The 13,330-nt window shown below is 42.3% G+C and overlaps 1 protein-coding gene across 10 annotated transcripts in view; it reads left to right on the top strand.

Annotated features, from left to right (window-relative positions):
• TENM2 (teneurin transmembrane protein 2) overlaps positions 1-5,532 on the top strand; it is a 558,019-nt gene extending 552,487 nt beyond the window's left edge. For all 10 annotated transcript variants that reach the window (XM_071758386.1, XM_071758385.1, XM_071758384.1 and 7 more), the window contains 2 exons: positions 2,436-2,566; positions 3,614-5,532. In XM_071758386.1, the coding sequence (XP_071614487.1) occupies positions 2,436-2,566; positions 3,614-4,375 (893 nt within the window). In that variant the 3' untranslated portion in view covers positions 4,376-5,532. The remainder of the gene's footprint in view (positions 1-2,435; positions 2,567-3,613) is intronic.
• The last annotated feature ends 7,798 nt before the right edge of the window (positions 5,533-13,330 follow it).

Raw genomic sequence — 13,330 nt, 5'->3', positions numbered from 1 at the left:
TTTCCTGAAATCCTCCCATCAATGTTGGGCCACTTTTCTTCTTGTGCTATGCACAGGGCTGCATAGTCCTTATCATTTGTTACTGCTCCTCCCTGAATGAGGGGTACTAAATGAAAAGCCACAATGAATTATGCATGGGGGGAAAAAAAAACAAAAACAAAAAAGCCCACTGTATTTTGTGTAAATATTCAGTTTCAGTACAACCATAGTGCTGTTCCTATTGAACTAATACTGTAGGAAGATGTGCTATTTCTAATTTCATACAAAGAAAAGTGAAGTCACTTCCAAGAATCATTGGCAAGTTAGTCACAGAAATCAGGAACCAGATCTGCTCAGCATCTCTTCCCTTCAGGGCTACTTTCAAAATTAACTGCTGGCTGAGCCCATGGCACATTATACATTAATACCAAGAATGGATTAATTAAACCTATTTTCCCTATTTTTCCCATTTAACTTTTAATATGCAAACAGTCTTTAGTCTTTAAAACAAAAATCTTGATGCTTTTAAAAATAATTTCCTTCTGAAATACTTAAGAAATGTTATGGATTGTATAGAGCTGAGAAAGAGAATAATTCTAAGTACTTTTCTATTGTCCTAAATTCAACAAAATTCCTTTTGTTCATCCACCAGTGTGATTTGGATTTTGTCATCTTTATGATATTTTGCTACATTCTGAAATTGCATTTGTGTAATTGATCCATCCACTGGATGAAATCTAGGAAGCTATACTGCATTTTGGTATAACACATACCTTGTAGTCTGTGAAAATACTTCACTAGTGATGAAAAGATTTGTTGTTGCATGGACTAAGCAGATACCTTACATAAGAACTGATCTGGGTGACATACTGGTTGTCATAATTTAAAACAAAACAACCAAACAAGAAACTTCCCCACCCCAAAACATTCTAACCCCAGAAACTCTTTATTCTCAGGTTTTGCTGAAAAGGAATTCCTGTATCAGGTGCAGTGCTGCAAAGCACATTAGCTAAGCTAAATACTAAGTACTTTGTATATGGATCCTCTGTTTTTGTGGAATTAGGGCAGCTTAAGTGAATTGTTCAGGGGATACCTTTATACCATAAAATTAATAAATTAAAGCCTCAAAAAGGAGCAGTAACCCTGTGCTGTCCAGAGCTAGAGGAAAAACATGGTAGGCACCATTTGGTGCATGATACATACAAATATCCTCATAGAAGCAATGTTTTGGTGCTTATTGTAGTGTCAGGAGAGCTAACAAAAAATTACTTGTGCTGTCAGATGTCCACAACCAAGAAGTATTACACTTTTTTTTCTGTAGCATTTCCTCTTACAAATTTTGTGGAAACAAGGCTTTGCACAGCAAAGCACGTGCTGTGTTGTGCCTGAGCACGTATGTCATGTATGAGGTCATGCAGTGCAGGCCTGCTGTGTACCTACCTACTGCAGCAACCCTGAGTTCAGCTGGCAGCCCTGATGTCAAGAGTGCCTTGCAATAGTGGTCTCTCTTCTCAGACAAGGAGTTTGGCTCATGTGAAGAAGTGACAATAGCAGAACCAGGAGCCATCATAGGCCAGTGAGGAAAAAGGCCACTGGAAAAGAAAGGAGAGATTTTTAAATGAAAACGGTTCAGGACATAGTCTAAATCAAATGGGAACTGGCTATGCTCCCACACTGCTTCCTACCTCCATAGCAGCTAGAAAAGAGAAACAGAAATGTAAAAATAGTCACAGACCCTTGTTTTTTAATTGTTGTAGTTTAAAAACACCAGTTTGATTAATAAAATACATCAGTAAGTCTTAATACTTGCTGAGTCAGAATTACCATTATTAATTTAGTAAATAAACTTTCTTTCACAGTTTTACTGATCAAACGCAGAGACAGAACTTCCCAAAGCTGTAACAAAGCTCTGTACTGGGCCTGGACAGATTGGGAGGATATTCTTGGTACCTAAATGTAGACATCTGAATTACAAATTCAGCTTCTCACTGCATTTAATGGAGCCCTGACTTGATGACAGCTGATAGAAACAGAGTGTAGAAGGGAAGCCATGTATTTTTCACAAAGCACTCTGCAGATGTTTTTAGGAGAATTAACCTAAATACCCACTATTTTACAATACAGGTTTACAATATAGGTTACATGAGCCACATCAGGTGTCACAGATGGGATAAACGTTGCATACAGTAAAACAATAATCCATGTGCTGTAATGGCAAAAGAATGGAAGAGGTGGTATATTCCTGAAGAACTGTTTAGGGTTAATTTAAAGCAATATTTGCTGTGCCTGTTCATGGTGGATTATCGCAAGTCTGTAAAGTTCCATGCTGTAACACAAATTATGAGTTCTACTGCTATTTGAAATTAAGGTCAAGGATGGATGTCCAAAATGTTTTGATTTCTTATAAGCCTTATACAAATTTATATCTTACTTGCCTGCTTACTTTTGATTTTTAGATGTCAAAAGCTGGTTGGTGATGTTTGGATTTCAGCTTAGCAACATTATTCCTGGTTTTCCTAGAGCAAAAATGTACTTTGTGGCACCGCCATATGAGTTGTCCGAGAGTCAATCATGTGAAAATGGACAGGTAGGCAGAAATATTCTTTTTCTTGATGAATTTGCCCCACTCTATTAATAGATTGGCTGGCTCTTCTGTAGTTATAGCAGGCCAAGTATTTATTTGAGTGTAAAGCAGAAGTGAGTAGAGCTAGATTTATACTAATCAACATATGACTTTCTTGCCAGCCTTCGTTATTATCGTAATTACAGTGTCATTAGTTTGTCTTTTATTGAGTTGTTCCTTGATTAACAAGTCATAACTCGATTAACTTGATTAGCAGTGACAAACGAAGACACTGTCAGGGTAATTTATCATCTGGTCAGGGTAATTTACCTTTGGTAAAACCATTCTAATAATGTATGTGTTGCAATAAACGTAGGTTGGTACTTGCTGTACTGCTAAGAAAGATGTTTATTAAAGTTTACTAAGTTTATTAATGGGCTGGAATTTAAGAATACTACTAGGTCAATTTTAAACTAAGCCTATGCGAGGCTCACTTCATATTTGTGCTGAGACATGTAAAATGTTCATAGAAATGTAAACATACTGCCTTCAGAGGCTTCTAAGTAATTTGAGAATCTAAATCCCCTGTTCATTTATTGCTTTGGTAATTTGGAGCCCAAATCTCATCTATTTTCAAAAAGGTTTACTTTCATAAGCATGTTAGATATATCTACTGGTTGAAATCTCTGGATGAAAATGTCCAGAAGTACCATCTCTTAATAAATTGTTTGGTTTAGGCTCTGATTAAAATTGTGCTAGACTTGAGTCTTACTTATTCTTGTAACAGACAGCATATAATTTGCCAAAAGTGAGATCTGTGGTACTTACATGCTACAACGCATAGATTGGTAAGAATTATTTTATTAGGTATTACTGATAGTAAAATAATTTCTAAATGAATGTTTACCTGATCCTGAATGTGAATTCAGTGAGGGTGAGGGTGGTCCTCCCATAGCATTGAAATTTTCGCTGCACTGTTTTCCTTTAAAAGTAAAGATTAGTATTGGTCTCTGAAACTAGTATTCTCAGATCTGTATCTTCTTTGGTTTTTTTTTGTTTTGTTTTCTCCAGCTAATTACAGGAGTTCAGCAGGCAACAGAAAGACACAACCAAGCTTTCATGGCTCTTGAGGGACAGGTCATATCTAAAAGATTACATGCCAGTGTTAGAGAAAAAGCAGGTCACTGGTTTGCAACAACCACTCCTATCATTGGGAAAGGAATCATGTTTGCTGTGAAGGAAGGCCGTGTAACCACCGGCATTTCCAGCATAGCCACAGATGATAGCAGAAAGATTGCCTCTATCCTTAACAGTGCTCACTACCTGGAAAAAATGCACTACAGCATCGAGGGGAAGGATACCCATTACTTTGTAAAGATAGGCTCAGCTGACAGCGACCTGGTCACCCTCGCCATGACCAGTGGGAGGAAGGTCCTGGAGAGTGGAGTCAACGTCACTGTCTCCCAGCCCACCCTCCTCATTAACGGGAGGACTCGAAGGTTTACCAATATTGAGTTTCAGTATTCCACCCTGCTGATCAACATCCGCTACGGACTGACCCCCGACACAGTGGACGAGGAGAAGGCAAGAGTGCTTGACCAGGCTCGGCAGCGAGCCCTGGGGTCAGCCTGGGCCAAGGAGCAGCAGAAGGCACGGGATGGCCGAGAGGGCAGCCGCTTGTGGACAGACGGAGAAAAGCAGCAGCTTCTGAACACAGGAAGGGTTCAAGGTTATGAGGGATATTATGTCCTGCCTGTGGAGCAGTACCCAGAGCTAGCAGACAGTAGCAGCAACATCCAGTTTTTAAGACAGAATGAAATGGGAAAGAGGTAACTAATTAACCTGCTGTCATCCTTTGCTGGATGAATCAGTAGTCGTAACTGTTATCTCCTCTCCTAAGGAGATGAAGACCTAAATGGGGGCACTAGGCTGAGCTACTTTGGGATAGTAAGTGGCAAAAAGCTCATATTTTTTGAGTTCAATGCTGCTGTTCAAGTGATTAAAAACCATATCCTGAAGTGGATTAAAGCCAGACTGCAAACTCTCACCATACAAATTAAAGAGTACCCCTGAAATATTACCCACTTGTTCTGGGTCTAAAAAAAAAAAAATAAAAAGAAGGCCTCGTATTGTATTACCTCACTCCATTGACACGTGAGCAAACTAAGAAATCCAAGTGGGCCACTTTCACTAACCAGCTGATGAAACACAGATGATTCAGACTGCTTATTTGATAAATATCCAGGAGGTTTTCATTTAAAGCAAAATACAGGTGCATTTAAAACATGACTTTGGGGTGATTTGTGTGTAGCAACTGGAGGACAATGACAATGCAAGTGAGAGCACACTGGAAATAGTAAAGGAAAATATATTTAAAAGTAACAAAACCACACTTGCACTCTGACCCTCCACTTGTCTGGCCTGAAGCTTAACTTATTCAAAGAGGGCAGAGTGTAAAGTTACATTCAAAATGGTGGCTATAAATCACTACAGATAAATTTCATACTCTGTTTGTCTTTGAAGATTTCCATTGTGGACAGTATAACACAGTTACAGGGTGTAGTCTGTTTAGATTCAGTAGTTTGTTGGTATCAGTTCCAGTAGAGCTGTGGGCATTGTGTTACACTATTGCAAATGGGCACCACGTCAGATCACCCTGTACATACATCAGCCAGAAGGCACAATCACTGTTTCAGATTTAAAAATTATTAGTGTGTTTGTTTGGTCAAGAAACTGAGACAATCACATTACAGTCACCACAAAAAAAAAAAAAAAAAAATAAAAAAAAGAAAAAAAAGAAAAAGAAAAAGAAAAAAAAGTCTAATAAGAACTTTGGTACAAGAACTTTTTTGTAATATACATGTATGAATTGTTCATTGAGTTTTTATATTAATTTTAATTTGCTGCTAAGCAAAGACTAGAGACAGGCAAAGATAATTTATGGCAAAGTGTTTAAATTGTTTATACATAAATAAAGTCTCTAAAACTCATGTGAATTACTAGTCTTCCATTGTGAAATATTTTTAAAGTGACAAAGCATTAGTTTCTCAATGTCAACTAATGCACACAGCATCTCATATGTCAAAATAACTTCCTGTTGTTATACCGTGAATTCTACAGAGGGCTGGCCCTTTGATCTCTGGGTGAGCAAAGCCCTACATATGTATCACCCAAAACTCTTTAGGGGACAGCAGAAACTCAGTAGAAAACTCCTTTAGAAATTCCACCACTGCACTTCACAACAAGCAACCCACAAAATGCCATGATTCTATCTTGTAATTAGTTTAGTTGCATTAAAGTAACATCCAAACAATTTGAAAATGCAATGATCTAATATTAAATAGAAGACAGAAGGCCATGCTTTGAGCCAGGAAGTCTCCAGGAAATCTGTCTCTTTTTTTGGGAGACTGCTTATTTGTACCACATTTAAAAACTGGAGGTAAGATCAAAGTCGCTCTCCTAAGCAAACAATCACTCCTGATGATGTTAAAAGGCAACTACTCATCAACCAGAGCCCTGCTGCTTTTATCTCATTTAAGTATATAGCTAGGGAATTCTGCTTAATTTTGAGAACAGTTTTCCTTTTGGGGTTGCAAACGAGTTTTTTAATGATTCATCATATTGACAGCTATGCTTGAGTAGATACGGGGCATTAATTCTCTCACGGGTATTTTTAAAGCAGAACAGTTCAGGGGCTGCATTGTATAACACTGATAGCACTCAGTGCATGCTAATTTTTGCTGTGCAGGCAGTAGTCCTTCTGTTCTGACCAGAACATCCCACCTATGTTTGCCCTGCTACTCATCCTCTGAAGGATGAGTCTGGGTACATTTTCAGATGAAGCCCTGTATGTCCATCACTGCAGATGTTTTTCTGTGCTGATGGTCTTGAAGTGCTGTTACGTTAGCAGGCAGTGCTTTACAAGTGAAACCTCTTAAAAAATTAATATTTTGGTAATGTTAATATATTAATATATGGTAATATTAATATATGGTAAGCTGCTTAGGTCATTTTTGGAACTGAATTCTTCTTGCAGTTGGGAGTGTTGAAATGAGAACCTGTTGCACAATCCCCAATGCCCTTTATTCTGTTACCATTCTCCTAAATCTGAACCTTTTCATAGAGATTCCACTACTTCAAAAGGAAATGTAGTTAAACTAAACAGTGAAGTACCCTTTTAAATATTAATTACTAAGGAAGAAGATGAAACATCTGCAGGGAGTCAACTCCCTACCCAGCTCCTTTGCAAAAAAACTCTACACATCATCTGGGTGTTATTCAAAAGAACTTTTGAAAGCTAGTCATATCCATGACTATCTTTGGGTTCCAAAACCTCTGTGCAATTTAGCAGAGGTCCTGTGGAAAGCATGAGCTGTAACCCGTGCTCTCTTAGATCCAACTATTATATTGGACCTGATCCAGGTCATTCCCAACCCTGTTGCTACACTTGCTTTGTGTTTCCATACAGACTCCCAGCCACATTTTACAGTGTACCCACATGGCAAACTCTCCCAGCCTGTCCTTTTTGGCAAGTAAGCCACAGTAGGTCTAGTTACTTAGAAAAACACTCGTGTGCTGCATCAAACAGAATGTAAGAATTACTCCTTTTTATAATTATGACTAAGAGCTAGATGCTCTCTTGTCTGGAAAAAGAGCTGACTTTTAGGGGCCCTACTAAAGAGCTTTTCACATCATAAATGGGGGAGATAACTGGGCTGATGTGTCCACGGCCAACTGCTTATGGCCTCCTTTCCTGTAGTCCCATCTGGGTTTCCACTGTTTATTGAGGTATCTTTTTCTCCCTTTTTCTTTCAACAACACTCCCTTTCCTCACTCCCCTGTAACTGGTCTCCTGTTCCTCTCCAAGCTCTTGCTTTTCCACTCTCCTGCTTGCTACAGTTTTCTGTATGGAACTGGCAATTAACCTAAAGTAATGCCAAGGAGACGTGAACTGGGATCCTTCTTACGGTAGAGCATGTAAGTGGTGACCTTAACAATGACAGTGTCTGGAACAGCAGTGAGACCAGGACAGGCCAATGGCAGCCATGAAAGGACCTGGACTGAAAAGTGCTCCTGGCTGTAGGAAGGCACAGAGCATGAGCCCAGGCTAGCCCAGGAGCTTTGAATGAAGGTTTGTCCTACCACATGCCAGCGTAAGCTGAAGTATCTGCAGAGCAAGCACAAGTCCATGAACAGGCTTCTATTTGAAGCTGAAACCAGATGGAGAATCAGAGGTAGAGCACTTTTTTTTTTTTTTTTTTTTTTTTTTTTCCCTTATTAGATTGCTGCAACTGAAGGAATTTGGTATTTATAATCTTGCATTTCTGCATGAAAAGACTATCCAGTCTTTGGGCCGCTTGAGGGCAGCTGTGCCCATGAGATGCTCAGAGGTGCTGGCCTTTGCCTCCTTGCACTGCCTTACCCACATGGTCCCCAGAAGTGCCATGTTAGCCTTCCCTAGTGGGCTCTGTGTGTCCCAGATAAAGGCCCCAACAGAAGCTCTTCTAGAGCCAGGCCAGACAAATGGATCCACCACACAAACACAGACCTCTGAAATGATACAGAGTCACTCTGAACCCTGCATGGGTGCCTGGCTCTGGTAATGCTAGTTTTCACATCTCACCCCTTTGGTAATGTAGCCTCTCAGAACTTTCCTGACAAAAAATTAACGTGCCAACAGTATTCTGTCTCTGTAATACTACTCTGCAAACCCCAGACCTTCATGTAGCTCGGGCTCATCATTGCAGTAAGAGCAGAAGCACTAGATAACTCTAGTCTGCACTGCACATGACCCAAGTCTCCTTTGGGCAAGAGTTACTTGTGCAAGCCAGCATCAGCCTTCCCCAGGAATCCAAGAAAGCCATGTAAGAAGATAATTTGCATTAACTCCTTTGTGCTATTATGTCTGTCAGGTTGACTCTTTTGCTGAGAGCCTTGTCAACACTTCTAAAACAATTGGTCCTGCTTGAACCCCATGTCTGACATTCAGCTTTGAGGCTGTAGCCCTAGGAAACTCAAAAGGCAAAGATGTTGACACCCTGTCATACTGCACTGTGCTCATGTGGTCATCTTGCATGAGAACCACACACTAAGGTCAGTTATATAGTCATGTGGCCTTTATTTTAACTGTGAGATCTTGCCTTACAAACTGAGGTTGGATAACCTTACAAGTCCTACACCATCCAAATGGTAAGCACAAGGCTCTTGATTTCAGGAAATACCCAGATGAACAGACCTTTTATAGCTATAATTTTTTATTCAGAGGAACTAAGAGTACTGTCCCTGGGCAATTTTCAATGTGGGGGTAAGGAATAAGGCTTTACTAGCCAGAAGAAAAGAGTAACAGGCTCCCTGGCTTTAGTTATGTGGGGTAGTGAAGAGGTACCAGTACCCATCTGCCTCTGATCTTTTCTGACAACCAGGAAAAGTTCCTTCCCATCCTCTTCCAGTACAGCCTGCAGCATGAAAGTTTCCTTTTTACAAAGATTACTTAATTTGGCTCCAGAGGAGTGTCAGTTTTCAAATGGAATGAGTAAGGTTTAAACTAAGTCCACCTCAGCAGCACCAAGTTCTGAGGGCTGGGTGCTCATCCACCAGAGTACACTCACTGAGGCAGCTGCAAAAGACATTTTACTTACCAGATTTCTGAATTAGAGAGACCTTACAGCATTAAAGTCACTTTCAGCCCATGAAAAACAGTGAACAGTTGGCTCCATGGGCCAAGGACTGTCACTGGAGTGTCCTGGAGCTGGCAGGTATCAGTGTACATATATTACATGTTGTAACTGCTTGTTCAGGTCTATAATATTGAAACAATTCTGTCTCACTTGTCATGTCTGTCTTTCATTTCCCTAATGAAGATCAATTCATGCAATGACCAAGAGCTCTAGAAATGCAAATACTACTGACAGTGTCAAAGCACAAACTCCCCTGTGCTGGTAAAGCCTTTTCTTTTTCCAACTCACCCAACACAGCAGTGCTGGGCAGACCAGGAGTCCCAGCCATGAACTGTGGGTGTCTACAGGAACACCTGACAGGTGATGGATTACCTGAGCTACTAGGAAAAGCAAGTGGCATTCAACAAGCAGCCAGCACTGGGTCACATATCAGTCACCACGACCTGCTCTGCAGCACCCTCCCAGCTGCACCCCTCAAACTAATAGGCTACATTGGTAATTTTAATCTCAGCTAACCAAGAGCTGACTATGTTAGCTCAGCCTCTCCACCACCACAAATAAATAATTAAAATAAAGAATAACTGCAAGTGGGGAAGCACTGATACAACATGCTCACGTATCCAAGCCAGGAATTCAGCCACATGACCCAGGCAGGGAAATGGCTTGGCAGAGAAGGCAGGGACTTGCTCCTGCCAGCCTCTCCCACACATTATTTGGATATCTGCCTGTGAGTACCCCCTGCATGCTGCTGGCTGGTAAGTCTCTGCAGCCACTGGCCCCAGGAGCCATCTCTTAACCTGGAGAACATGAGATTTGCATCACGGCAGGAGTCAACGTGCCTTGCACCCACCCATAGGCTTCAGTTCGCCTAGAGCTTACCAGGTGCCACCAGCCCTGCCCAGGCTTCCCCACACCTCCTGTAGATGCAGAGGAGTATTCGTCTTTCCACAAGTTCTGCAGTACTTCTTCAAAATATCTATCTAATATAATAGATCATGCTTTCCCTGATTTTCTTTATTAAAATATTTGTGTAATGTCAGCCTCTACCAAAGATTTAATGGTTCTGGGGTTAGAGTCAAGGCTACTACTGTGGTGCCCCTAAGCCAAGGGGACAAAACAAAACAAAACAAAAAAAACCCATAAATAATAAAGTAAAATGGGGTAAAAACACCATGGGAGAGAGCCATGTCTTATCTTTCAGAGGGAAGTAAGTGAATGCAGCCAATTTATAAATCCTTAACAAATAGGATTTACAATGGAAGTAGCAGTTAAGACATCAGGAGAAAGTGGTAGGCAGTATACTGTAATGCTGTCCATACTGTGTTACAGCAGATCTGCAGCATTGCTACTGAAGAAATTGTATTTACAGAAGTTCTACATCTTTGGATGACATCTTCGGGCTTTAGTCTAATTTTGCGGCATTTAAAAATAAAATCTGCCAGCAGAATTGTGTTGACTGTACTACTGCCTGTTCTGACAAAGCCCAGGCCTTGTGACTGTTTCAAATACATTTCCTTTCCTAAACTTCAGTAACTGGAGATATCGTGTAAATGTAAGTAAAACATTAAGAAACATGACTCAGTGCCATAAATCAATAACCCAGCTGTTGTGTTTCTAGAGGTCAGCAATAGTCAATAACTCACTAGGTCTTTATAAAAGTCTTTATAAATCAGACTTTTTTTCATCTGTCAAAAGTTCTTCCTAGAGATAAAAAACAGATTTGTGTTTGCCCCTTTGGGCTTTAGTGATCCTTCTGAAGACATGCCCATCTTAAAGCCTTGGTCTTTGCCCAGGTTGGGGTCAGCAGGTTGTTTAAAAGCCCTTGACAAAGCAGCTAAAAGGAGAGCTTTCACACCTCTCACAATACAGAACCCTTATTAAAAAGAAGGGGATGGTGTAGGTGGAGGCTAATGGAGGACTTAAGAGTTCAGCTCCTTTATGTTGCAGTGTCACAGGATGGGTAAGGCTAACCTGAGGTTAAGAGCAGGGACTCAGAACCATGTCCAGCTGGGTTTTTAATAACTTCAAAGGCAAAAGACCACAACCTCAATGCTCAGTCACCCTCACAATAAAAGCAGTATTTCTTATGTTTTAACATAATTTTTTTTATTTCTACCTGTGCCTATTGCCCACTGTCCTGTCACTGGGCACTGCTGAGATGACCCTGGCTCCCTCATTGTTACCTCTCGTTTCAGATGTCTGTACACATCTGCTAAGATCCCCCCTGAGCTACTTCCTCTCCAGGTTGAATAGTCCCAGCTCCCTTAGCTTGTCCCCCCATAACACATGCTCCAGCCCATCATCTCCACAGCCCTTTGCTGGACTGCCTCCAATACTTTCCTTAGTACAAAGTCACCCAGAACCAGGCCCAGCCCTCCAGGCACATCTCACTAGTGGGAAGGCTTACCTCCTCAACCTGCTGGTGATGACCACCCTAATGCAATGCAAGATAAAGTTTGCCTGCTTTGCCAGGACACATTGCTGGCTCATGGGCAACTTGTGCCCCCAGGTCCTTTTCCAAAAGCTGCTTTCCCCAGCTTGTACTGTTGCTTGGGGTTGTTCCTCCCCAGACAAAGAGCTCTGCACTTCACTTTGCTGAACTTCAGGAGATTAAGCCCCTTTCTTCAGCCTCCTCCCCGGAGGGCAGCAAGACCCTCTGGTTTACCAGCCATTCACCCCAGAACCTTCCCCCTTTGCCATGATCCTCGGAAGACAGCAGGGAATAGCCTAGCAGTGCGATGGCCAGCTCCCTCAGCTCTCCTGACTGCAACCCAGCAAGTCCCCGGGCCCCGTCCATGTCCTCCATCTTCTCCCTTACCTGACATGTCTCCACAGAGGCCAAGTCCTCCTCGCTCCAGACTTTCTCCCTGGGTGCGCTGAAGGCAGATCGTTCCAGGAAACGCCCGAGGCCATGAAAACCATTTTGTGTGTGTGTGTGTCACCAAAGCCTGCCACTGCCATTGATCTTCACAGAAATACCAAGCGTCAGCTGGCAGCCCAGTGCTGAGCCGCGCAGCCATCAGGGGAAACAGCCTCAGCTGTGAGGGGACCGGAGCCCGCCCGGCCCGTGTGGAACAGCTTAGCTCGGCCCCAGAGCTGAGCCCCAGAGCTGATTCGGCCGGGCACAGAGCACAGTCTGCGTACTGCCGGGCACCACTGGATTCTGCTGGGCTGTACTCGGCACAGCGGGCCCTGCTAAGCGGCACCGGGCAGCATAGCCGCTCGTCTCTCGGTAATGCCTTGCCGCCTGCGGGCAGGGCCGCGGGGTCCATTCCCCGCGCTGCTACCTTTGTTCCGGTGCCTCTGCGCGAGGGATTCTTCCTAAGGAGCAGCCCGACGAACGTTGTTCGAAACTGTGCGTTTGAAATCCAGAATCTGGTGGCTGGGGCTTTGCAGAAGGCTTAATTAAACTTTCCTGTTCGTCTGAAATCTTCCTTTAGCTTGATTGGCTTATGAAAAGGAGGTCCTCATCTCTTCCCCACTTGACTTCCATCTGGCCTTTCACTTGTATTCAGGTTTCTGAATTTCTTTATTTATTCTTTCTCTTCCATTCTCTGCTAGTTTGCACACCAGCCTCTTGGAGAAGTCTGTGTGGTTTCCGCCAGGCTGCTGGCTGTTTGTTTTTGTTTTTTTTTCCATGGTTTGTTTGCTGCTTTTCACTGTGCAAGTGAAGGTGTCTGATGGGTCTGAGGGTGTCTGAAACTTGTTACAACCCTTTTGCAAGAGCCAAAAAAAAGAGCAGAAATCCGGCCAGCAGACTTCCCAGGATCATGTGAAGCCCAGCCTGCTGCATGCCTTCTGACCTTGGTAGAGGAACCTGAAACTTTAACATCTCACCTAGGCTACACAGCTCCATGTGTGAAGAAACCTTGTTCCAAATGTACAGAACAAAATTACAGATGCTTAGTCTGGAACAAGGGGTGCAGAGACCAGTGGGAGTCCGGGCAAGGCAAACAACATCTACCAGAGCAACCACAGGGCTTTGCAGATGTCTGCTCCTTTTTGTTTGTTTTGGGGTTTGCTTGTTGTTTGGTTGTGGGGTTTTTTGTTTTGTTTTTGAGGACCTCTTTTTAAGCAGTAGTTACAAAGGAAACAAATGAAGCAGCTTTGC

The sequence above is a fragment of the Heliangelus exortis genome, chromosome 15, assembly GCF_036169615.1.
Source record: "Heliangelus exortis chromosome 15, bHelExo1.hap1, whole genome shotgun sequence".
Lineage (NCBI taxonomy): Eukaryota > Metazoa > Chordata > Aves > Apodiformes > Trochilidae > Heliangelus > Heliangelus exortis.
This window is presented reverse-complemented; position numbering and strand designations above follow the sequence as displayed.